The sequence below is a fragment of the Motacilla alba genome, chromosome 3 (assembly GCF_015832195.1).
Source record: "Motacilla alba alba isolate MOTALB_02 chromosome 3, Motacilla_alba_V1.0_pri, whole genome shotgun sequence".
Classification (NCBI taxonomy): Eukaryota; Metazoa; Chordata; class Aves; order Passeriformes; family Motacillidae; genus Motacilla; species Motacilla alba.
Genome location: NC_052018.1, coordinates 92013924 through 92039960, shown reverse-complemented (window position 1 = coordinate 92039960; position 26037 = coordinate 92013924). Strand labels below are relative to the sequence as shown.

The 26037-nt window shown below is 39.0% G+C and overlaps 1 protein-coding gene across 4 annotated transcripts in view; it reads right to left on the bottom strand.

Annotated features, from left to right (window-relative positions):
* The window catches only part of RPS6KC1 (ribosomal protein S6 kinase C1), an 85864-nt gene that overhangs the window by 6419 nt on the left and 53408 nt on the right, over nt 1-26037 (bottom strand). For 3 of the 4 annotated variants that reach the window (XM_038134143.1, XM_038134141.1, XM_038134144.1), the window contains 5 exons: nt 23179-23226; nt 21499-21631; nt 11973-13547; nt 11612-11701; nt 173-255 (listed from right to left, as the gene is read on the bottom strand). In XM_038134143.1, coding sequence (XP_037990071.1) covers nt 173-255; nt 11612-11701; nt 11973-13547; nt 21499-21631; nt 23179-23226 — 1929 coding nt within the window. The remainder of the gene's footprint in view (nt 1-172; nt 256-11611; nt 11702-11972; nt 13548-21498; nt 21632-23178; nt 23227-26037) is intronic. The other variant, XM_038134142.1, reaches the window with a different exon arrangement.

The following is a 26037-nucleotide window of genomic DNA, read 5'->3' as shown; positions in this document are numbered from 1 at the left end:
CTGAGGATGTTTTGTTTCTCTGGTCCCAGGCAGACTAAGCAAATTGAGAGTGCTCAGGTTGGCAAAGCTCATCAGAGAAATACAATCAAGGGAATCACACCTGAGCACACCACTGGTAAGAAACTACTGGCCAAGAAGTCACTTTTATCGAGTCACTTGCCCCCAGCCCTACCTTCCCAGTGAGGAGTTCAAAAAGAATGGCACCCAGGCTCCACCAGTCACAGGCTTCAGTCTCTTCTAGGATAGCACCAACCTCTAAACATGAGACATTTCAATTAATATTAAAAAGGTCAGTTACACCTTCAAAATTAACATATATTTACAAGGTGACTGTTTAATGCTGACAGAACATATACTAAATACCACAGAGCTTTCATTATGCCTGCAATTTAGTTAGCCCTTTAGCCACCTACAGATTGCATTGTTCAAGCACAGCAACACCATACATTTCATGCATAATTTGTCTTTTCCATGCATACATAGGCACTTTCGAGACTTGGAGGCATTACAGTTATGGTTTTTCTATTCTGGACAAAACTGAACAATGACAGACAGTAAAACAAAGCATATTTAGAAAATTTACCCTGGCCAGAAGAGCTGGACAGATCAGAGTGGCCTAAAACATCCAGAAGAGCAGCACAAGGGAGGGTGCAGTAGTGCAGTAGTCTACTGCATGCCTTAGTTTCACATTTGAGGATAGGATCTGTCTCATGGCTAACCCACACCCTTCACTGGGATCCCCATGGGAGGCTTTTCCCAATGGTCTCATAGAGAGATATCAAATCTGCTTCCCACAGCATAACCACAGCCAGTAACTGTGTATTGCTACAGCCCAGCCCAAACTGTACATTGGTATGAAAAGTCTCTTCCCCTTGCATCCAACCCAACACTGCTATTGCTGCACAGGCACAAGGGACAGCAGGGAGGGGAGAAGGGGGTGACAGTCCCTGGCCATACACACACACACACACACACACACACCCCTATTCAGTAGCATGATGCATGCAGAAAACTTGGCCTTCACTGACCCAGGCTTTAAACTACAAAAATTATTAAATACAAACACACCACGCTGTCTGCTCTAAAACAGGCAGAAAACCAGATTGCAATGAAGATGAAATCTTCATTTTGACTGTCCAAAAAATGCAGAAGCTGCACTAAAATAGCTTTGGTGGCAAAAGCCACACCAGCTCCCCAGCAGAGGACAACAATTAGCATACAGTCACATAGCTGTTGCTGTGAAAAGCAGTGCAGCATGGGCAGAAAAATCCTGCTCATCATTTTATGGAGCTTAGCATGAGCACGGCCAAGGAGAGCTCCAGATGAGTCCCAGGCCAGGGTCAGGGAGAGGGAAGCATCACCCCAGAGCTCCCCAGAGGCAGGGAAGCGCAGCCACACTGAGCTCAGGGATGTGCAGCTGCCACACAAGCTGGAAGAGGCTCAGCACCTCCCAGAACTAAGCTCAGGCTGCTGTTGCAAGAGCAACAAGGAAGGATGGCTCAGACATTGTTTCTTGAGGTAGCACATCCCTCACATTGAAAAGTTTACTACACTTAATGGCCTTGGAACAACCGATACGTCACTGTAAGGTGCCACACAGCAGAATTCATTCCACTCCTTACAGATTAATGCTCCTATCAGCAACAAGAAACTTTTATAAAGATGTAACAGCAACCACATGAGGAACTGTATCAGGATAATTACATGCATTTTTAAAATGTTTAAAGATCCCAAGCAAGCACCAGGATGAAGCTGCAGTTACAGTAAATTGAGAGAATTTGTGTAAAAATCCAAATGTGTTCTTGCAATTTAATTTTAAAGTCCTTCAGAAAGTCCAACCTTCTAGATAACTATCCTTTAAAAAAAGCAGAACAAAAAAACCCTCAAAGCTGGGCCTTTTCACACAAACCAACTGGTGAAAGGTATTCACAGCAATTCTCAGTGAAACCTACTAAATGGAAATGCATTTTCAGTTCAAGGGAGCTCTCTTCCCAATAAGTATAGATTTTTATTTTTAAATTAAATTACACACTTATTACAGAATAAGGACAACAAAGCCAAGAATTAATAAGATTGACGACTACATTCTCCGTTCCACTAACTATCCCATATTGACACACCTTAAATTTTAGAATAATGCCACAGAAGGAAATAATTCATTTTCCCAAAGGCATTTAGTGGGAATGGGCCTCATGAGTTACAGCCCAATTGAAAAAAAAATTGCCTAAATGTGAAAAAAATACATCATTCAGAGTACAGGGAAAAGAAATTCTACCAAAAAAAATTTTACTCAGTTTTGGTGCTATTTCTCTTTATGCTGGCAATCAGAGATGCTGATCCAACTCTCTAAAGAACCAAAGTTACAGTGTCTCCTTTCATACAACTGTTCATTACAGGAAGTAGCACTGATGAAAATGGACTTATATAGAATAAGAGTCAAAAAGCAAACCAGAGTCCACTTCCTCAAAATCCAAGCTCATTTTTTCAACTGGCAGAACACTTTCAATACACACCAAGCCAAAACAAATGTCACTGCAGTTCTCTGACAAGAGCAGCACTGAACTGTTCCATCCACTTTTGGCCATGACCAAAATGACACGAGTGGAATAAATTAAGATCAGGCAAGTAACACAGATTTCTCCCAGGGCTGAAGGGCTCTGCCTGGGTTCTCATGCACAAGCAGAAGCTGCATAACAAGTCATCTGAACCAACACAGAACACAAAATAGAAAACTCAGCTGAGGGCAACACCTGAGTCCCCTCCTTCACAAAAACTAAATTTTAGCTCAACATTTTTCCTATTATGCAATGTCTGCCTTCCAGCTGCTTTCTCTAGGTTCCAAAGTTTCCTTATTCCAGGTTAAAATAAATGTTTTCCTTAAAAAAAAAATAAAATTTAAAAATCACTGTGTACACTACAAATAAACATATGTTGTTTACATTTCCTTCCTTCGAACAGGTCTCATGACTTCTGATGCAATACTGATCATAATAAGTCCAGGATACCACATCAGTATTACTGCATTTTAACTTGACTAAACATCATGGGAAAATTTAGAAACTGTAGATTATGAAGTGCTTTTGAGGGACACGGAGTAGCTGGCTAATGTAATATACCACACCGGGCATATGCTTTTTTTAAAGCTTCAATATTGCAATAAATCTGAACTACAATATCTGCCTTCACTAAGAAAACATTTTCATCTCAATCCATCAGCAAAGTAATTTAGACAATAAATGGTAGTGACACATAAGCTTAAGTGAATAACATGGGGATATTTGTGCCAAATCTTTCGTTCACAAACCTTGAAATCAAGGACCTTACTCGGATTTGTACAAAAATAAACATGTGTACACATGTACACGCTGTTGGTGCTTCTAGGACTGGCAGAACAACAGTTGCAGAAAAAACATTCCTATCATCCTCAAATAGAAAATCAGAGAAATAATAAAGTAGGGTGAAAAAAAGTCAATAGCTCTTCCAACTTTACTGCAATTTCATTAAAGAGAGAGCTTTCCTCTTTCTCCCTTCCCAAAGCATGGCCATGACATCAAGCACCACGAAGCACAAGTCAACAGCAATGCTACATTCCTGCACAAAGCAATTCCAACAGCAGCCACTGGGATAACTGAAGGGAAGGAGATTTGTAAAATGCTCTCAGGTTTAGACAGAGACAGATGGTGCAGGTAAACAAACACCTTCACTACCCTGTACTGTCCTCCTTCCAGAGCAGCTGGTCTCAACTGAAAGGCCATTTCTTTATGGTTTCCATACTTATCTCAATATTTGCATTATACGCAGCAATACCTTACTTCCTGATAAGGGAGACATAGCTGACAACATTTTTGTATTTTAAATAGAAGTGCCAGTTCTGAAGAAAGAGCAGAACTTCCCCTCTCCTGAACACACATTCTCAATAAAGCTATTGATGGCAAACCAAGGCTTATTTTCTCATTCTTTACACAGCAAGTTGAAATATATACCTTATATATACCTTTCCTGCTGAAGGATTTCAAAGGCTTTTACTACCACACTTGCCACATTTTCTTCCAGAAACAGTTTCCTCCAGGGCTGACAATAATGCCTCATGACCAGCACATGCAAACAGTAGCTAACATGGAAGAAGCCAGGCTTACAGGAGGCCTGTGCCACTCAGGCCAGATGGCTCATGAATCACAAAGAACAAAAAACTTAATAAAAAATTTTGTAGGACAAACAGTAAAATAAAATTAAAAAATTAAAAATTTTTTTAAAAAATTTAGAAAAAAGCAACTCCAGTCAGCTCACAGAAAAACTGGCTCTAGGTGGATATAGTGCATCCCCAGACACCCAGGAGTCAGGAAAGGCTTTTCCCTTACCCCACACTGCAAGCAGGAATAGCATACTCTCAAGTATCATTCCTACACTGATAGGAAAATAAGGAGACCCATCTGAACTACCATCAGGTGTCTGAAACTGTTCATGAGGAATTGGACTTGTTCAACATCCTGAAAAGAAATACAATGTTTTCCCCTTCTTTAGCCATTAAGATAAACATTGCATGAAAAACCATTAGAGACTCTGGAAATTCTATTTACCTTACACTCACTTAATTTTAAAAGATGACTGTTTTATCATCTTTTGATATCTATATATGTAAAGAAACATTTGCAGAGAATCAACTAAAATAATTCCAACCTAATTCACTCTCAACAGACTCAGTCAGCCAAGATACCGTAAGATACAGTCACTAAATAAAACATCCCACAAGCAATCTGGCCATAATGCTTTGCCTAAAATGCTTCAGCAATTTATAGAGCACAGTATTGAACCATTTATATTTAAGTATAAGAAGTTTATCATGGTCTTTAAACAATAAAGTAGTGAGGCAAGTCCAATGAACATTTGCTAAGATCAAATGGAGTATGAAAATAGGAAGTTTCATCTAAAAGTTATTCAAAAACATGAGCATCTATGTTCTTCTTTTGGGGGGGGGGGGCAGAAAGAAGAAAAAATAATAGAGGGAACTGTGTTCTTTCTTTCTTTCTTTTAGCAGCCCAAGATGGAATCATGTGACAAAAGAGACAAAATTTTATTACTGTTCTGTTATCAAAACAAAGCACACATTAATTAACCTCACAGCTAGCTCCCTTTATTTTCACAAGGCATCTTGTATGCTATCTTCAAGGTTTAGTCCCATCTGTAATATTAATACTACTAATAACAACAGACATAAATAAACAAAGGTAAAGTACAGTTTTTTCTGGAGTTAACAACTAGCTTTTATGACAGCCAGACTAAAGCATCTGATTTTCACAAATCAACAGCTTGGTACATCTTACTGCTTATTCTAGTTACAGAGTCTAAGAAAAACTACAAGACCATGTACTTCACCTGAAACACACTGAGTACTTACAACAAGCCTGAGATCAGATTTTTTTCAGAAAGTACCTGATGCTCTCCCCAAACCTATGCCTTCAATTACCAACTCCAAGTTCATGACATTTTGCTATTCAGGGAGCAGTCAGTTGTCACTGTTTTCTGCGGGACACTCTAGGGTCTTTAGAGAGCTGTCCCACTCCAAATGGTTGCTGAAAAACTGTTACTCTCAGCCTCACAGGAATCAGTACTTTTTCTGCACATCCAGACCTTATTCACACCAGCCATATATTTTTTCATGTTTGTGTTCGATCCTGTTTCCTATTGTCAGGGTTTTTCAAATCAAGCTAGCCCATTTTTCTGATTTTGATGCCCAAAGCTCCTTCACCTATCCAGATATTTTCTTTTCTTTTTCAGATAATCCTGAAACATTATTGTCATACAAAATCTAGGACAGAGTCAGAGGTAAAAAGCAGGAAGTCCAGTCTTACAGTATAACCATGAGACCAGCCCACCCCTCGACACATCTCAGGGTCAATGGCACTTTAATCTACCACAGTTATTTTGCTTCTTAAACAATCTACTCAAATTAAATTACTATAATACAGAATAGCAGATTTAATGAGTGCCTGCAAACTCCTACTGAAAAACACATACACAAATAATACGCAGATTTTTCTGCATCAAATGTCTATTTGGTAAACAGAGGCAAATAATCTTTTCCCTTATTAAGTAAATAAAAATTATAGCATGCAGGCTAATAATATCAACTAGCAATTTTTATTTTCATGCCATCTATTTTAGGTGACCAGCTGCACTTTGCATCTGTATTTTCAATTGTTTAAGAGCAAAAGTGACATATTTATTTGGGAATACAAAAATCAGGTTGCACATTGAAACATTTTTGCCTTTTTTTTTTGGAACAAAACCCTTTACACACAATGCCTTCTTTTTGCTTAGGTTTTGCACTGTGCACAAGTAACAGCAGGTTACATAAAACCAAATTTACCATATATTTATTTGTAGGCTTCTGTGAATGCTACTCTGTGTAAATAAGACTTGATTATAGCACACAGCTTATGAAAGCCTCAGAATAATACGATGCATTACTGATGGCCAGTTTCCTACTTACATTTTCTAGGAAGCTAAGCTCCCTTTGGCTTTAGGATCTCAAGCAGCAAATCTCCAGTTTTTAGTAAACACAGTCTGGTGAAAACTTGTTTAAACAAGAAAGAAAAAAGACTCTAAAGGCAGCCCAGTTCTGAAACCTCGTCCTCCAAAAACACTACAGGGATGCAACAGAAAGCATCCCCGCTGCTGGAACAAGAACTCAGGGAGTGTAAATAAAACATCTCATTCACACATCATATTTACACAAGATGTCAGACCAGCAAGCAGCTTCTACAACATGACACTTCACAGGTTAGACTGAAAAAGTACCTTAAAGATTTCTCTTCATGAGAAAATCCTCAACTTAAATCTGCTTTACTCGAAGACAGCCTTGACTAGGCAACGGCTGTAGACAATTCTGTCTTTCTCACAGGTATTAACCATACTGAGAACGGCTTTTCAAAAAAAAAAGTTACCAATTTTATTTTTTAAATTGTGACTGTCAGGAATGGAATACAATTATTACTGTATTTGAAAGTTAACAATTCTTTATAGTTAAGATCACAATGTTGGCAAAACCAATACTTAAAATAACAGAAGGTGATAATTTGCATTTCAAAATTCATCTATCTTGCTTTTCTCTCAATTAGACCAAAACATGTTGATTCACAGGTTTGTGTGTGTGTGTGTGTGTGTGTGTGTGTCTTTTTTAAACTTATTTATAGAGCAGAATAATGGCCCCCCTGCTAGGCTGGCATTTGCTCAAGTTTCTGTCCATGTAAATTGAATCTGTTACTGGAATTTTCCCCCCTTCAGAATACCAAGGCACATTAACCAAGAGATAAAGAGATACATTGCTGATACTATCAGCCACCAGGCAGGTGGATAAAGCAAGGGATTTTTTGTTAGTTTTCGTGGGGATTTTTTGGACAAATATGTGATAAGAGGTCTCAGGGGGCATGGAGAGCAAAGGGCTGTTTAAACAGAAGTGAATCATTCTCATCTGATCTGCTAATAACTTTGTGCTCAGACATCAGCTGCTCAGCGCACTTTAAAATGTTCAGAAAACAAAATTACTATAAAGAGTAGGAAAGTTAAAGGAAACAAAACACATAAACCTCACTATAGTCACCTTAGCCATATTAACACAGCAGAAATTCTCAGTTACAAATGCTTAATTTCTTCTTTAAAAGCAAATAGGTCATTCTTAGCCAAACCTCCCACAGTTTTACTTGAAGTGGTGTTGAGTTTATATGGTATGATTTATAATCCAACGTTTCCCTTGTGAATTAGAGAAACAACATTTGACTTATCATAGGTGAGCAGCAAAAATTTCGTTTGGGCAATAATCAAAGTATAGCACAGACATTACTTTTAAGCATCTGCAGACAGCTTTGCTGGTGCCAGAGCTGGTTCGGGAACTTTTGGGTTTTTTTAAACTGAGCAGAACTATACAGCAGTAAAGAGTTACCCAGCCACACCAACAGATTCAGCAGCACCGTAACATACCACGAGCTTACGAGCACAATTCTTGATGTGCAAATCATCACAAATGAGCCGCATCTTCCGTCTCCAGCTCTTAGGAGAAGTTAAGCAAATTAAGGGCAGCCAGTGCAACAGCAACATCCATTAATGGTACAATGCCACCTCCCGTCGGCAGCGGGGAAGTGCCACTCCTGCAACAGATGCAGCCCGGCTCGGAACCTATGCACGATGCAAAACGATCATTGCTATTTCACACAGAACTCATTATCCTGCTCGCAGGGAGCGCGATGAAGCTTTTTAAACTATTCCCTTCCCTCGTCTTTTTGAAGCTTCTGCATTTATAATCGTTGCAGTTGTTCTGTTATTTTATATATGCACTGCATAATGTCTTTTAGACATGTGCAGTCAAATTGCCTCTCCACTTCTCCTAGTACAACAGGAGCTGAACAAGTCCCTGCGCTTCACCAGGGCAGGGATCTGATCACTGCCGCGGTACCCACACTGCCTTGCTTTACCTTAATGCAAGGTTGCACTCTGGTACTCAGAAAACCTTAAACACAAAATCCTACACCCCACAAGCAAGTTCCACGTAGGTGGACCTCTACTGTCCCTTGACCCTGCAAAGCTTCCATACTAATACATTACTATCCTTAGCCCATCCAGCAATTAGTTTTCAATATATAAATTGCAGAATTTAGACTTTATGTTTTTCTTCAACAAATAGCTTAAGATTTAAATGCATCTTCATGCACTTCACTGCAAATCACTTTATAAGTTACACTGTAGAAAAGCAACATCTGAAACCTCAACAACTGAAAAGACACAACTGTTTCAAATACGTTTAAAATTTTAATGTAATTCTGTAATACAATTTCCTACCTGTTTTAAACTGAAGATATGCTGCAATGTGTTTAAATTTCACATTCATCCTCCCCTTTTTCTGCCTGCAGAACTTGCTCCTCAAAAATCAATGCAGAAAAAAACTGCAGCCCTAAACTTATCTGTTCTCAGTCTCCAACAGGAGACCCTAAAAAGCAATGCTTATTGATAGACACCTTCCCTTTCTTGCATACGTTGAAAGAAGGCACTAAATTGTTGAAATCAGGTAGAATACAAGTTATCATATCCAAATCTACCTCGAACTCTGTGAAAAGCACACAGCAAGCAAAACACAAAATTTTTACAAGCCAAGTTTCACTGCATCCTTCAGCAAAAGAGAAAAGGAGAAGGAAGGCTGACTACCCAGAGGCAGGGCAACACAGCACATAATCCTGAAAACACCTGGAAAATTCAGAACAAGATAAAGACTCATTTTGACATTTTGAGTCACTTATTTTAGACACTTTGTTTTATTACAGTAAGAAATCATAAGACCTGATAAAATTTTGTGAAGATAATTGTTAACCTCTAAAAAACTACAGCATTTTCCTCAGGAAAAAAAAAAAAAGGCAAAACCAAGTTGTGAGAAACACTTATATTGGAAAAAAAAAACTTAAAAAATAATTTTAAAAACTCAAAAACTTGTTCCTAGTGTACTGAAGGACAAATATAATTTCAAAATCCTTATTCGAAGAAGCAGCTTGAGGAGCAATGCTTTCATGATAAAAGGGTTCCGGGACATAGTACACTCCTCAAAATGAAAAAAAATTATCATCCAAATGAAGCTTTTTTTTTGTCCCCTGTAATACTGGAACCTAGATAAAGCTTATTAATGTGATTATTTATTTTAACACTGGTCAAAAGTTCTAAAACAACATTTACCAGCAGCAGTAGCCCTAAGAAAGCTGCTGTGGACACAGCTATACACCATTACTGAATCATTCCTCATAAAAGAATGACACTTGACTCCAAAATATATTTTGTGCTGCTAAATTATACCAAGTATTACTCTCCTTCTAAAAATTAACATGTAACAGCTACACTGAAGTACAAGCGTGCTTCACAGAGGTAACATTAAGATCAAGAAATCGGAAAGGCAAGAATCACGGAGCATTACCAATTCATCCACCTTGAACACATCTAATACTTGCATTTGCAAATCTTCACCTTGCAGACACACAAAGCAAATGTAGCCTGGGGTAGGGCAGAGAGGGCAGAGAGGGGAGGGCAGCTGCAGCAAAAAAAAGCCCGGATGGTACCACACCTGTGCTGTGAGGTGGAAATAATGACTGTGTGGAAAACTTTATTCTTGCATTCGGGGACTTCTAAATATTATTTCAACTGCTCCCTAAACACTTAATTACTGCAGGAGTTGGCTGGCTGGGGCTTAGGGGGCAAAAAGCACCTCTCTTTGGATCCTCATTAAAGTACAGAAAAATTAAGCTTTGACTTTCACAGCTCATTAATGATGACAGGGTGGGAAAAGGCTGCACTTCCATCTTTGCTAGAACTCGACTGGGGAGCGCTCTGTTCGCGGCTGCGTTAGGGAGGCAGGGAAACACCTCTCTCTAACAGGTTGTCACACAGGTTGGCAACCAGGACAGCCATCTATTTAACAAACACAGTAATTGCTGGGATTCCCCAATTATCTTGTTCTTGAATAAAAGTGGCATGAGGGTAGAACTAAGGTGTTGGATTTACTTTGATAGGTGGAAAGAATTATTTTCTGTGATACCTGCCCTTTTGACTTCCATAGAAAAGATTTTATTTTTCATTTATCTCAAGAAGCTGACATTCAAAGTTTGTTGAGACCCTACCACCTTTATTCACAGAGGCAGTTCCTTGCTGCATTTCATCTGAAGAACAAAACCACAGAAGAAACACCTAATGCCAAACTAAATTCAGAACTCCCTGGCTGGTAACTCTTATTCTAAATTTTTCTAAGCACATTTGCAGACCCTGAGCTTGAGGACTATCTGCATGCCAAGTTGCAACGCCTGGCCAGACCACGCACTCTATAGAAAGTTATGTTGGCATTTCAAGGTTGGAATGAAAACATAGTAATTTCAACTCTAAACATAGTTTTTATAAGTTAACTATGAAATTTTTAAAATATGAAGCTGTAAATGAAACACCTGATTTTTGGCTGTCACTGCCAAAAATCACAGACCACTGTATTAGCAGAAAATAAATTGGAAAAAGGAAAAGAGGGAGGCTCAGTTTCAAGTGCCATCCTTGCTATAAGATCCCAAGAGATATTGATTTTATCACTCTTGTGATTGATGAAAGCAGTTCTAAGGAAAGAGCCCTCTAAACTATTTCAAAGCCCACTGTAGCTCATCAAAAATGTCAGAGGCATCTCTGAGCCTATTAGGGTTGTATTTTTCAAACCTCTGTCATTCTCCCCCCACCACCCATGTCCTTTGCATGCATAATTTTTTTTTATTTTTAAGGGTTTTAGTGCCACCTTTTCAGCCTCATTTGCTGTTTTCATTTACCAAGATGTACTCACACACAGGAAATAACTGGAACAGAACATTCCTAACTTGCTTAAACAAGACATTCAGTACAACTACACATTATGGAAATGACATAACAAACACCACAGTTCAACAATAAAGCAGTTATGAGCCCTGTAGCTTTTTAAGACATTAAGGAAAAGAAGCAAAGAAAACTCAGATATTGCATGATCTCAAGCTGTATGCTACAGAGACTATATGAGAAAATGAAAGCTGCTAATCTACTTTCCAAGTGAAACATTGCAGGTGATTGCTCTAACCTGGGGCACAGTACATTCTCTCTATGGCATCGTTGTCACAGGAATCTTCAACCTCCCTCCACCTGCTAAAATACGTTAGCTGAATGTGTCCTAAAAACAAAACGACAGGAGAAATCAAAACATTTTTCCCTTCCATTTTCTGCAGAAGTGAACTGTAATTACTCCTTTTGTAGCTAAAAACAGTATCATTAAGAATAATGGCATCATTAAGTACTAGAAGCTATTACTGGGGGTGAATTTGCTGCACTGATAATGAAGCTCTAGACAGGAAATGAAGATACTAATTACAAGATAAAACGCCTACTCAGTTAATTGGAAGCAACAGCGAATAAAAAGAAATGCATTTGCAAAAGTTCCTGACCTCTATCATTCAATAAGATGTTGTTTGGGTTCAAATCGCGGCACACAATTCCTTCTCTATGTAAAGCATCAAGGGCTACCACCATTTCAGCTGCCCATCTTTGAATGCAATCCTCTGGGATATTAAACCTGGAGGTTAGCGCTAATCTTTCGTCGAGGTCCTGAAAAATTTGATGTATTTCTTTCTGCCCTGCTCCTGCTATTTTGTCTTCCTTCTTTGGTGCAGTCTTTTTACTTGCAGCTGCTGGTGACATAGCCGAGTCTGCCTCCTCTTTCCTGCTGTCTTCAGTTTGATTGGAAAACAGCGACACTCCATTCCTCAGCACATCTGTGTCCAAGCTAACCTCTGGAGCACCTGAGAGCAGGCTGGAAACACATGAACTTTCTTCTTTGCTTGTCATGTTTAAGGAGCAGGCCCCAAGCTCTTGGAACAGAGCCCCATCTTCGGAAGCACCTACCTCTTGGTCAGATGAAAAGAGGGTCCCAAGAGCCCCCTGAGTGACACCGCTTTGCTCATTAGCTTCCTTGTGGGCAGGATCGCCCGCTTCCGGTGCCACATGATTTGGCTCTTGATCAAATGCTTTGCATGGCTCTGTAGAATTATTTAATTGCAAGACATCAGGTGTTTCTAACAACTTTACTTCTGACATATCCCTATCAGATTTTGTAAACTTTGCTGGCCTTGACACGGCTGGCTCCTCTGTTTCATCAGACATGCCTGGTAAGTTTATTAGGAGATCAGGCCTTCCTTCATCAATGCTATTCACATCATCAAAAGCAGCATCCTTAAAGGAAATAACTGGCACAGAGTCATTTGAACCCCTGCTCACAGTGTCATGAGCTTTCACACTCATTTTGCTCTCCAGGGCATCCAAGCTTCTGTCATGATCTGGGACAGAAAACAATGGCTTTAAAGGCTCTGATTTCAGGTTATACAACTTTTCTCCAAACTCAAGCCCCAGGAGCTCACTAGTGCTATCTTTGCTGTCTATCCTGAAGAGCTCCATGGGGCTGTTCTTGGACCTAGTTAACGAGTCCAGTATCCTAGGAGGGCTGGCCATTTCTGACTCGGCATCGTCGATGAACAGCTTTCGTTCCTGAGGTGCAATCTGGGAGGTGAAGCTGTCACTGCCAACAACACTGCACCTCTGCAAGGAACTCCTCTCGTTGGTATGCAGCCCTTCACTCTCTGCTTTAGCCACTGGTTCCTCATTTAGGGAGCCAGAGTCAATTTTCTCCTGCCCGTATTCGTTGCACAACGTTAAATAACTAGTGGTGCACTCTTCTTCTGAGCTGGATGCTGAGTCCATCCACTTGGAACTCTCCTGACCATCTTCCTGGTTGCTGCTGTCATCCTGAGAGCTCGGTGTCAGGCTGCTCCTCAGTGGGACCACCTTCAGCATGCTCTCCCCATAGCTTTCTCTGGAATCAGTGCTGCTACCAGTTTCTTTAGGAGTTGGTGTTGGTTGCTCCAGGTAAATTTTAGTTGAACTGGATATTCTGGATTCAGGAATTTCAAAACTCTCTTCAGGACTTCTGTTTAGGAACTTACTGACATAAGACCACAGTTTCCCTCCTGAAAAAAAAAAAAAAAAAGAAAAAAAGGAGAGGATCTCTTAATTTCACTCAAAATAGAATTTAGAAATTTTTTTAATGAAACAGGAAAATATCCTCACTGTCACTATACCCTTATGTCCATGGAGCTATTTGGATCCGCTACTCTAGCAGGAAATAATTACAGGGACCATAACTTGCTTTTCACATAGATTTGTATTATTACATAAATATTTAAAGAGCTGCATCTGAAATTAAGCTGTTGCTTTTTTGTTTTTAAACTTCAGTGAAGTCTCATTTCAGGGAGTGTCTCAAATTGCAAAGTGGTCACTACTCTCCACCTGCTGCCTCAAAAGAAGCAAAAACTAGGGAAGATCAAATTGTTAGTGCCTATCACCACCTCTGCCTACACTGAATAATTCTGTACCACAGCTCTAAACTCATCAGCAACATTAGTGGAAATGGACTGAAAACTAAACAGCAAGTTCAGTAAGGGAAATTACCATATTAGCAGGATATTTTAAGGGTCTGTGTCTGTCTTTGAAAAAGTTGGGGATTTTAGTTAAATATTGATATACTTCTTCCATTTACTTCATAATTCGAAAAAAGCTTTTTATGTTTTGCTCCACCACACAAGGATTTATCAATACTTTAAGTTACACAAGCAAACAGTTCCTTCACAGCATCTAAGAAAGTTACATTTCAAAAAACAAGTTACATTTAAAAAACACAAACCAGGACTCTTCATGTTTCCAAATGCTGCACATATTAAAAAAACTCAGAGACCTCAAAATGTAATTTTAGCAAAATAAATCAGGAAGTTACTGTACCTCTTGTATGTGCCGAAGAATTTGGCTTAAAGCTAGCAAGTCTCTTTTGATAACGTAGGGAGAAATGCAATGTCAAGACATTTCAACTTGAAAGACTGTACAGAAGTTCTGGAAAATGCAGGAGTTTGAACAAAATCTTTGTAAAAGAAAAAATAAGTATCCATCCCATTGGGCATCTGCAAAGTTGATGGGTTTTTGTTGGGTTTTTGTTACTTATTTGGATAAAAGAGTTTTCTATTTTTCCAAAATACATTCTTTAATAGTCTGGGTTTTTTTAACACTCTCTTTATCAGGCAAAATTCCTTTAAAAAGTACAATAAAAGAAGAAACTATGATTGCCTAGGAACAGATTTTCTACACTCCCAGGTATTTCAAATAAAACTTATCAAAGACAGAAAAACCTTGACACTTTAAAAAATTAATTTGAATAATATAATGTGAAGTTTACCTGCCCTCCATCCCCCTGGCTAATACAAGACTTGTTTTTCAAGGGGAAAAATATCTCACTGGTTATGGTGAAAGCAAGTATATTAAAAACACTAAAAGGGAATTCTAACAGCTTGAGTCCAATGGTAAAAATGAAATTTTAGGTCTGTTAATTACCCTGGTTTCTGCCCAAAGTACAAACAGAGTTAGCACCAGGTCAGGATGACGCTTGCCACCTTCTAGAATACGGTGAGAAAGGATGCCAGGTAAACCAACAGGAGCAAAGGGAAGCAATGTTCACAGAGAAAGGAACAAGAACTGCTATACTGACCACTATAAACATAAGCACTTTAAATTCTTACCCAGACGTGCATTCAAAATATGCACCCAAGGTTTGCTCTGCCATAGCAGCAAGGCACAGCCCCTGGGTTCCTCCCAGCAGCTGCAGCCCCCCAGCCCAGCGAGGCAGGGCAGTGACTGACTCTGAGCCTGCCTGGGCACAAGTGACACCAGGCCCTGTGCTGGTGACACAGAGGGAGCCAGAGCTGCCTCACGAGCAGGATTTCAGTCCTGTGAGAAGCAGGGAGCCCCTGCACGCTCTTCAGGTGAGGCCACTTGCTTTAAACACACCGGCTCACACAGCAGGGCAAAGGAAGCCTGCCCTCGGAGCCCTGCAGCTTGCACAGCACTTCAGGATTACTGGTCTGCAGCTGATTGGTGAAAGCAAGAGTTGTCCATCCCATAATCACCAGCAGTTCTTTTGTAATGTTATACTTCTACATTTATTCATATTTTTGCTATAAAATGGCAGGGAGATAAAAAAACTAGAAATGTGAATGAGAAAGAGAGCGAGAACATACATAATTTTTACATATGTGAGAGTTTATCATCTTTTTCACACTTTTATCCATAACAATTAATTTCCTTTAAAATTTCAATTAAATTACTTCAAGTACTATAATAAAATAACTTTGCCCAGTTTATTAACTAGGCATGGAATTATTCTCATCCATTTCATACCAAACAATAAAATCTAATTTGAGAAGTACCTACTGCATTTAATAAAACACACTATTTAATAAAAAAAAAATATAGTCTCCCCATCCCACCTGCAATAAGATTAATTAGTACAAGCTAAACATTTTCATCTGCATATTACCAGTGCTTAGTCACAACAAATTTATTCTGAAAACACAAACCTCAGGTGTCAAAGTATGTTCACAGACCATGATCCATGAAGACTCATATAAGATTTCTGGAGCTTTGGGAAGTGCCTGGCACAACACACCACTTCAGCCTCCAGGTATGGCTTTAATGCAAGTATGAGCACCATCAGTGCTCCCTCTGAAGAGAGGGAAAGAAAAGGTCTTTCTAACAGAGGTCTGCCTTGAGCTTTGACCCAGGGTGACAGAAAGCTCAAAACCTTCTTCCTGTGCTCTTTTGTCACATCTTTTTCCTGTGTCATTACTGGACACCAGGTGTGCTTTCACATGTAACACCTGAACAGCTCTCACTGACCCAAACGTTTTGTACCCCTACACTAAGATAAGAAGGGGCTGGGCTACCCACAATATAAAGAATGCAAGAATTATCCTTGCACAACTTAAGTTTTTCACCTATTGACAAGTTAAACTGCTCTCAGGACGACTCCTGCCTTCTGCTCCCTCCACCTCACTTCATGCAAGATTTCATGCAGCCTCCACTAGATTTGGGCTTCTACTTGGATTACTGCCACTTAAGGGAGACCCAAGAAAGATTAAGGAAGGAAAAAGAGACATGTTGGGATCAATACTTCAAAAATCCACAGAAAAACCACTGGCAGATTTGAGAGGTTCAGTAAACATGAAAGTTGCAAAAGACAAAAAAGAAACCTCCTTATTTTTACAGTGTTCAGGAATTCACCACTGTCCACTTGTGAAAACAAGGAGAACTGCAACAATTCATTTGCTTTTGCAAATCTATTATCTTAGGTTTTCAAAAAGAAGTTGTACATTATTAATAACTTGTATTTAAAAACCACACTGGAAATGACTACTTACTGCAACTTCAACTTAAGAGTTAAACACAAGTAAACAAAACAAAATAAAAATTATGTCCAAATATGTTAACATACAAATATTTCAAGACTGGCCTCCTGGTCAAGTGGAAATATGTAAATAAATGCCATGCAATAATTGTGTTCTATAGTGAAAAACAACAATTTCATTCCTTTTTGAAAACATTCAATCCAGGGTCAAACAAAAGTGATATTTGTATCTGCGTATGTAATTATGCCTTTATGAATGACATACTAATAATCTTTCCCCCTCTCCCCATGTGTTGTGTAAGATCAAGAAAACCCATTAGCAAACCATGCTAATATAGGATCAGGAATCTATAAAACTAAAATTACAGAAATCAATCCAAACAAGTAAGCTTCAGTCACTGTCAAATAGTCCAACAGACTAAATAACTATAAAAGCTACAGTATTAAGCTAAAGTTTATTAGTGTTTAATGTAATTTCAGAACTATATTATTAACGTAACTAATTATTGTTTTCTTCCACCATGAACTGATTCTACAGCCAACCTAGTTCAGTCTTTCTGGTTTTATAAGCACATGAAAACCATCAAGGTCCACATTCTTCTGCAGTTATTCAATGAAAAAATTCTTATTAGCAGTGCCATATTTCACCAAATTTCCAGTATTCTGGAGCTCATACCTCTGCTTCTAAAGGCAGAATCTAAAAAGTTAGTGGCCAAAATAATCAGCAGGAAATTCAGCATAAAGTGACCAAGTGATGAACCTGACTAGAAATCTTTTATATTCTTTCAAACATTTCTGCAGCTTTTTTTATTAATAGCACTGGATGTAGGAACACCAAAAAGAAAATAAGAGACTATATAGCACATAAGACAGAAAAAAACAAAACCTAACAGATCAGCAAATTTGTCTCCTAAACATGTTTTTGTTCATGTTTTGCTGACAAGAAAAATTCACGACCAGTTGGATTTTTCCTTACCCAGTGATCAGACACTTCCCATTTCAGCTTCACATCCTGAAAGACTGGCTGACTAAGGAGTCATATTCCAAAATAAATCAATAGCTTTTGCTAGCTTGGCCCATGAGATTATTCCCAAGGATGAAGTACTGCAATTCTCGCAGAACTGGAATGCAGCTAAGAATGCAGCAGTCACTGTATTTAGGAAATCCCAAACAAAGTCAAAGTGAACAACCCAGGCTTCCAAATAATTGTAATGTGAGAGGGAAGAAAAACACAGTACTGAAAGACATATGCCTAAATTGTTCTCCAAAACTGGGCCCAACTCTCTACATCACTGCATAAGGATTTGTGTATGGCCAGGACTTCCAATCCTAAACCATGTACCTCATGAGAATTAATAGCCTTCCTTGCTGGAAAAGGAACCATTTCATGGTTTTCAAAGAATCACTGTCCTCCTTTAGAACAGAGACATGCCTACCAGTAAACTTCGCTATGTTAATGCAACGGCTACAAAAAATGGGGCTTGCACAGTTCCTAGGCCAAAAGCAAAGCAGACACACAGGCACTGCCATGGCACAACAAGAACATTCCACAGCATCCCAACGGCAGGCACAGTGGAGCTGCAGCTCCACATGAACAGGAAGCTGATCTCCTGCCTAATCTCCAACATGACAGTAGTTACAAGCACCAGAGTCCTGCATCTGCAGTCCTGTATTTCCAGTGCTGCTGGTGAATCTCTGCTGCAAGGTTTGCTAGTTTAGGCAAAGCTCCAATGCACTTGGAACAAAAGCTACTATTCCAAAGCAGCCTCCTGAAAAACTCACTTGCCAAGGAGCATATCACCTTCCCTACATTTTCTGATTGCTGTCAAATATTTACAGCTAGCATTATCTCCTCTCCTAACAACAAATCCCCAGCTTTGCAAGGCAGAGCGCTACTACCATGGTGTTGTCTATCAATTGCTGCATGCAGCAAGCCTCTTCAGCAGGAAGTTTCTTGAGTGCTCTCCAGATTGACAGGAACTCCAGCTTGTTTATGCTAAAAGAGATTTGACAGCTTCTAACAGCCACTTAAACTTTGATGTCCCATGGAAGCCCCCCAGCCTATTTTGAAGCATCTGTTTCTAAAATTTCAGTTGTTAGTAGTGCCAGGAAGAAGCAAGGCCTTATCAACATCAGATTGGCTCTCTCCCACACGAGAACTTGGCAAGTGTTTTCCAAAAAAGCTACAAGGTAACTTTATGGACTTTTGTGCTTCTGATGCATCCTTGAAGCCGCTTACTGTGGCCGGGAGAAAAATCTCTAAAAGAACCCAAGACCTCACTCACCGACCCTATGCACGTTACACCATCATGATTTACCAAAACAACCAACCAACCAGAGTCTTCCTCTTGAGTCTGTGGTCAAGCTTGCAGAATTCCACACAAAACCCAACAGTGCTGCTCTTAATAATATAGTTAAAATCTACTATGAACAGGAAACAGTAAGCAGCTTAGCAAACATATATTGTCCATTCATAATATTAAAACCTCTGAATTTGCTACAATACGAGCCACTACCCATTTAAATTAGTATTTTACCCTTCAAACTCACAATGGTGTAGCTAACATACCTAACCTCATAAATCAGCACCGCTTACAAACTTGACTGGCACAACCTTATTGCTTAGGTAGAATTACTTGGAGTATGAATATTTAGAGCATTCATAAGTAAAATTTCAAGAGACTATTACTTAAAAAGTACTGTCTTTAGAAATTTTTATCCTTTCCCAACATCAACTACAAGCACCTTCTCTATTCATATCTAGTCTGAGATGGACAACATTTTAAGATAGGTTTGTCTATAAGGATTCCTGGTATTATTATCCTTGTAATTTAAAGAATGAGTACTAATAACGTAAGACTAATCTGATCAAGACCATCATCAGTGGGATGAGCAAAACTAGTCTGCATACAGTGAAGCATAACTTTAGCCCTATTTTTTATTTAGCCTTTATTCACACAGAGTTAGAAGTCTTTCTCCTGAATCCCTTTCCAGCATCAGTGTCACAGCAGGGTGAGAAGCAGTGGCCATTGCCCCAGTTTGGGATTCGGAATCAGGCCCTACATCTGCAATACACTTATTGAATACATTCTCAGGCAATTTACTCATCACTGTGTACCCCAGCTACCCCTCTTCATGACAGAATGTATCACTCTTCCTCTCCCTTTGCGTGTTCTGAGCCCAGACAGTAGGTTCATGAAAATGAAAGAGCTCTGATCGTGCCATGTGTCTATTTTTCTTACTGTTATCACAATAAAATTAACACTTCCAGAAGACTGTCGTTGTCAGCTGCTCACATTAGGCCTTCCTTAAAACTTTTGTTCTTACATCTGACCACTTCTCCCACAAAATTCTACTACTACTCCACTCACTTTTCCATCTGTCTCAAGAAAGAACATTCTTTCTAAAGAGAAGAGCAAAACTGTAGGACTTCAGAGACTGCAGAAATATTAGGAAGACTTTTTAAAGTTATGTAATTATGCTAGTCTTAAGGGCAGCTGGTATCTGACAAGGATTGTGGGTGGGAATTTTTGTTTGGTTTGGAGCTTCCTTGGTTGTGGGTTTTTAAAAATACTTTTTCTCTGAACAAAATGTAACGGCTTATGTGGAGATTGAAGCTCAGGTGAGAATTACTGTGTCTATTATTATATACACACCTCAAAAAAAGTGCTGCACTGTACAGAGCAGCACTGTAAATTCCCAAGATCACCATCAGGCACTACTGCACTGTGAGGCTTTCCTTCCTGCATCAGTGGTCATGGCAAAACCAAGTCACACATTGCAGAAACATTCATTCCTGCTGCAAAGCTAACTCTAGCTGGCTTCATATGACAAATTGTTCATGAAAAAGCCAAAATCTAAGTTATTAGGGGAAAAAAGAAATAATATTCAATGTAATAAAATTATCTTCTCTATCAGTCAGCTTAGTTTCTTCTCATTGTCCATTCTGTCTGAGTTATTAACATTTCCTTAAAAAATAACTATTAGCAACCCCAAAATTTACATTCTGCACTCATTCTAAATAAATATGGGTAATTACATTTAGGGAATATTTAAATCCAGGTGTTAGACAAAAAAATCAAAATGTAATTATTTTGTGCCACCTGTTCCCTGTACATTTAACAGGAATTTTATAAATAGTTTGAAGGCACAACTCTGTGGTTCTGCTTTGAACTCCTGTGTGATGCCACTAGCTGTTTTCTTAAAAATACAGATCAGAGCAATATTAACCAACAGGAAAATGGTCATGGTTTTTAGCAGAGCTATTAAATTCTTGTGCAAATACTTCTCATTTTAACTAGGAGATGCTAAGAAGATTTACTAGACAAAGTTTATAAAAAGTAGCCAAAGACTTTATCTCTGAGAGGTAACTAAATAATGCAGATAGTTGTTGCAGTCAAAGCACTCCCTCTCCTGTAGAAAATAAATTGGAAGCTTTCAATACTGCTACAATTCAAGTAACACATCAGGATTTGAGGCTATTTGAAGCAGGAATCAGATCCACTGCAGAATGAGAGGGGAAAAGGGAGGGACAGAGGAATAGAGTGGGGTGTCTTACATGACACCTCTCTGCCACACTAAAAATATTTTAACTGGATGGATGAGAGATTCATTTGACAATGAAGTGCACCATTGATTAAAACTGAAAACCTTTGACTCTTTTCCACAATATGCTTAAAGCAGAGACAAACCTTCTGCGTGCTGCAGCACGAGGAAGACAGACTCCTCGGAGATGATGTACTTGTGCAGACACACCATGTTGGGCACGCAGCGGGGGATGATGGTCGTTCTGCTCCTGCTGCACTCACTACTTTTCCTTAGACCCTGACAGAGAACAAAAAGGTCAGTTGTACCCTCAGTTGCCTTTGGAGCCTGCTGTGCTCTGTGTTTATCAACCAAACTAATCTATCCGAGTTACTCTGGGCTTCAGAGAAACCACTCATCTGCTGCTCTATGCCCCTCGGTCCCCCGAGGCTGTGCTGATGGCATCTGGCGCGTTTCCAGAGAACAGAAGATGGCACAAAGCTGCCATTAAAATCAATTACATGGGTCAATGTTTTTATTAGAATCTCTCTCAAACTAAGTCATCAGGATGACACTCAGTTATTTCCCTGTGACCTTTTTTTAAATTTTATTTTTGCGTGTGACCAAAAGACACTATTAAAAAAATTCAATTCAAGTCTTAAAGACAAAAGAATGCCTTAGCCTCACAGGTAATCCTCACATTTCCATTTTACTTTACTAAAGACAGCAACCACCTCAATAAAAAGGGAAGGAAAGGATTAGTCTCCTTGAGAGGCAATGATTTTTGGGAGGTAGTGCAGGGATGAAGTTGCCAGAAGTGAAAAAATTGATGTGGGAGGGTGGAAGGGAGGGGAGAGAGAAAGAGAAAAAAATTATGTCAATAGTGTGACCTATTACAATATTGATAAACATAGGCAGTTACATGGGAAATTCAATGTTACCCTATCTGCCAGTAGATAATGTGAGGTTCTAATATAAAATATTCACAAATGAACCTTTATGAGAAACAAACAGGTTTGCTGCATCCTGCACATACAATTTCAAAGGCCGATGCACAAAGTTAAGGTGGGTTGTAAGCCTGATCTGAAGCAAAGTCACAAAATGTTAACAAGTAATTGTTAAAGTTTCATGTTTGGGACACAGCTTTTTTCCCATCCTTCCTGCCATTAGCAGTGGAATTCATGTCAAGCGGTGCCTGAAGTAAATGGCCACAAAAACAATACTCATAACTAAACCAATTCTCAGCATCACAGATGCTCTGAGCCCATTGGGGTCTCGATCTGAGCACTTTCTGAAACATAAAAGAGTAATGCAAAAATTTTATTCTGACCAAATAACTGTACAGACATGTAGTGGGTTAGTAACATTAAACTCAGTTATCTCAGTCTATTGATGTAAAATATAAGGAAACAAATTTGAAGAAGGCCAGTTGTATATTTCATCCAGAATCCACTTTGGCCAGCATGATGTTCCTCAGCTAAAGAAGACCAAACACAAAGTGAAGTGAATGTGCTTGGATTAAGGAGAATTTACACCTTTATCAGAAGTCCTGAGCCACCAAGGCTTTATAGATGTTTTAAGCAGCACATTAAAACATTAAATGTGTGATTCTTTACCAAAGCCTGCAGAAGCACCTCAGGTGACTAAACCAGCACATCTGAGCACTAGGGATGTTAAAGAGAAAGGAAAGGAATGCAACCAAACACTGACAAAAAGAATTCCAGGGCACTTAACATGTATTACCACAACAGCAATATATTGCAGGGGTACCTCTATAAATTACATACAAATTGATCTTTGTGTGGTGGTATAATTTCAGAGATCATATAATAAAAGATTTTACTCACCTTCAATATAAAAGTCTGTTGTGTTTTAGTGTCCATTACAAGCAAAACCTAAGCAAAAAGTAATCAGAATTTATTTAGGATTCACAGGAGTAAGCGAACAAAACATAGTTCTTAACTCTAATGTTGAATACTCTTACAAAGAAAGTGATATAATCAGTTTAAAAATTAAACCCCTGCAGCATACAGACTTGACAACCAATCTCTTTTTTTTTTTTAGCAAAAAAATGACTGAGAATATAGATCTCTAAAATTAGGGTAACAACAACAAAAAAGAGGATTTATTTAAATAGAAAAGTACGGATGGGTTTGCTGCAGAGACAAGAATGCAAGGAGCATCTCTGCTAGCAGTGCATCACCTCTACTGAAAGCACTTTAAACACAACAATGGGAGAAGCACTAAATAGCACCTAGACTCTTAGCAAGCTCCATTTGGTTATGTGTTGAAAACACAACAAACAAAAAGATACATGCGTATATACATTGAAGAAACTGCATCTTTAGAAAGCTGGAGCCCTCCGCCTTCAAGTCACCCTGCTCAGGAATTAAGTGCTTTCAAACCCTAAGAAGACAGATGTGCTTGAAAAGCGCCAGCTGCAAGACAGCCACACGAGCAGCACAAGCACAAGCTCAACCCTCCTCTAGGAACAAGAATGTGCCCTCACTGTTTATTTACAGCAGACATTGTAAGCTTTCAGTACAAATATTCACATACAGTTACAGCAAAAGATTTAGGCTGCAAAATCAAACTCCTAAAGGGCTTCTCTCCCTTGCCAGCACTGGGGTTACCTAACACTGGGTTGAACTGACAAGGAGCAGTGAAGATCAAGTCATCTTGCACCCACAAAGACTTCTTGCAGAGGAATAACACACCAGGAGCAACAAGGCTTCATCGGGTGGCAGGAGAACACCACCCAGCCTCCCTCAGCTCCCTGCTGCGAGGCGCAGCCATGCAGCCATGCTCTGCTGTCTCTGCATGGCAGCATTCAAAACCTACTTCTCCCCCCATTGCATCTCAAACATAAGAAGGAGAACTGAAGTATTTTCCAATCATTTCTCTCTCACAATACTTCACCAACGTAAACGAAGTCACAGACTCTTCCTCATTTCAAAGACGTCCTCTTTTACTAGGGTTGCAGACAGTTTTAAAAGCTTTCTTCTCTATCCTTGGGGGGTAAAAAATATCAACAGACGTTGGTGCTACTGACATTCTTCTAACAAAGGAATGACACACAGATTCCATTTCAAGGGCATGGTAAGGAAAGGCAAATATTCCCAGTCTTTTGAGTTAGCCAAACAACTTTTTAGGCCTCTTATATAGGGCTTCCAGAAACAGTGGAAACCAACTCAAAAAACAACAACTGTAAAACTGGTTTTGTTATCCTTGCTTAACCAAAAGGTGTAAAATTAAAATTAAAGAAAAACACAAAACCACACCACAGAAAATAAACAGAACAAGAGAAAAAAATAAAAGCCACTTTACAAGAGGTGCCAAAAGAAAATAAAAATGGTTTGGAAACACCCATGTGTTTACAATCACTCTCCTTCCTCTTCTCCCAAGTTTGTTTGCAACTAGACACTGTTCACATTGAGGCAATAAATACGAGAACATATGTGATTTTTTTTTTAAATGTGCCCTTTGACTGTCAATATCTCCCAAACAGGTGTTGGCTAAATGATTATAAATTGGCCTCTGGATACACCTCTTCAACTGAGCCGTACAGGACTGGCGATAATATAATTAGACCTAAAAACATCAGGCTGGTGAATGCTTTCCATCTGTTTGGCAATAATGTTTAGTTAACAATAGTCTTTAAAAGAAGCACCTTCAACTTCAGTTCTTAAAGTTATTTATAGGGCCATTCTTAACACACCAGCACTCTTGCTAACAAGAGCTTTAGCCACTTGGAAATTATTAGCCATACGGCTGTATATGAAAAGGAATGGCAGCATTTAACATCTGTATCTCTCCAGATTTACAAGCATCAACCTCATTTAAAGTCATTTCTTAATGAACAGCTCCGTGGTCTGTATTAATATTATAGTTGCATGCACAAAGATCATAAGGAGCCAAACATTTTTTTAATACCAACAGTAGGCCAATCAGTAATGAAGCTGTCAGCATAAAGGACAGAATAATAGCTTCTTTAACCCTCAAACAGGATTTGTTCATTTGTAGAGTAGAAGACACCAATTTAAAAACTGCTCATGGGTTTGCTCACCTTTATAAAGACAAAAATCTAATTTGGTACTAATTTGATACAATTGTCTTTCCAATAAAAGGCTCCTAAAGCCATCTTTTATTCCATGATAAAACAACTGCTATAACTAAAACTGTCATGAAATAATTACCTTTGATAGCATACCTTATTGCACAAATACAATTAATGTATTCCTCCCTTTCATTTTTCACACTTGCTTATCAGCACTGTATTAGCATATGGCGCAACAGAAGAGATTACTGAGCCCTCTCCCTGTAAGTTGAGGTACAGAAGCACCACCACCAAGGCCAATAAAGCAGGCAGCAGGTCCCTGTAGGGTAACTTCATCAGCTGTTATATTGCAGCATCAACACGAAAGCAGCAGCTACAGTTTTATACCTGCAATAACAACAACTGATATCCCTGTGCTTTTGAGGTTAACTACCTACATGGACTACCCAGTCCAACTAACCAGCTCCTTTGTTTTTAATTCCTATCAAGCATCCTACCTTCCCCAAGTGACTGACACCTCATTTACAGCTCCACTTCATTTTAGGGACAACTATTTCTTTGTTGATTCAATACCAACCTTTGGCAAGACTGTTTACTTCAAAAGAGACTCCAAGAAGCCAAGGAAGTGCCTTGGAAGTAACTTCAGAAA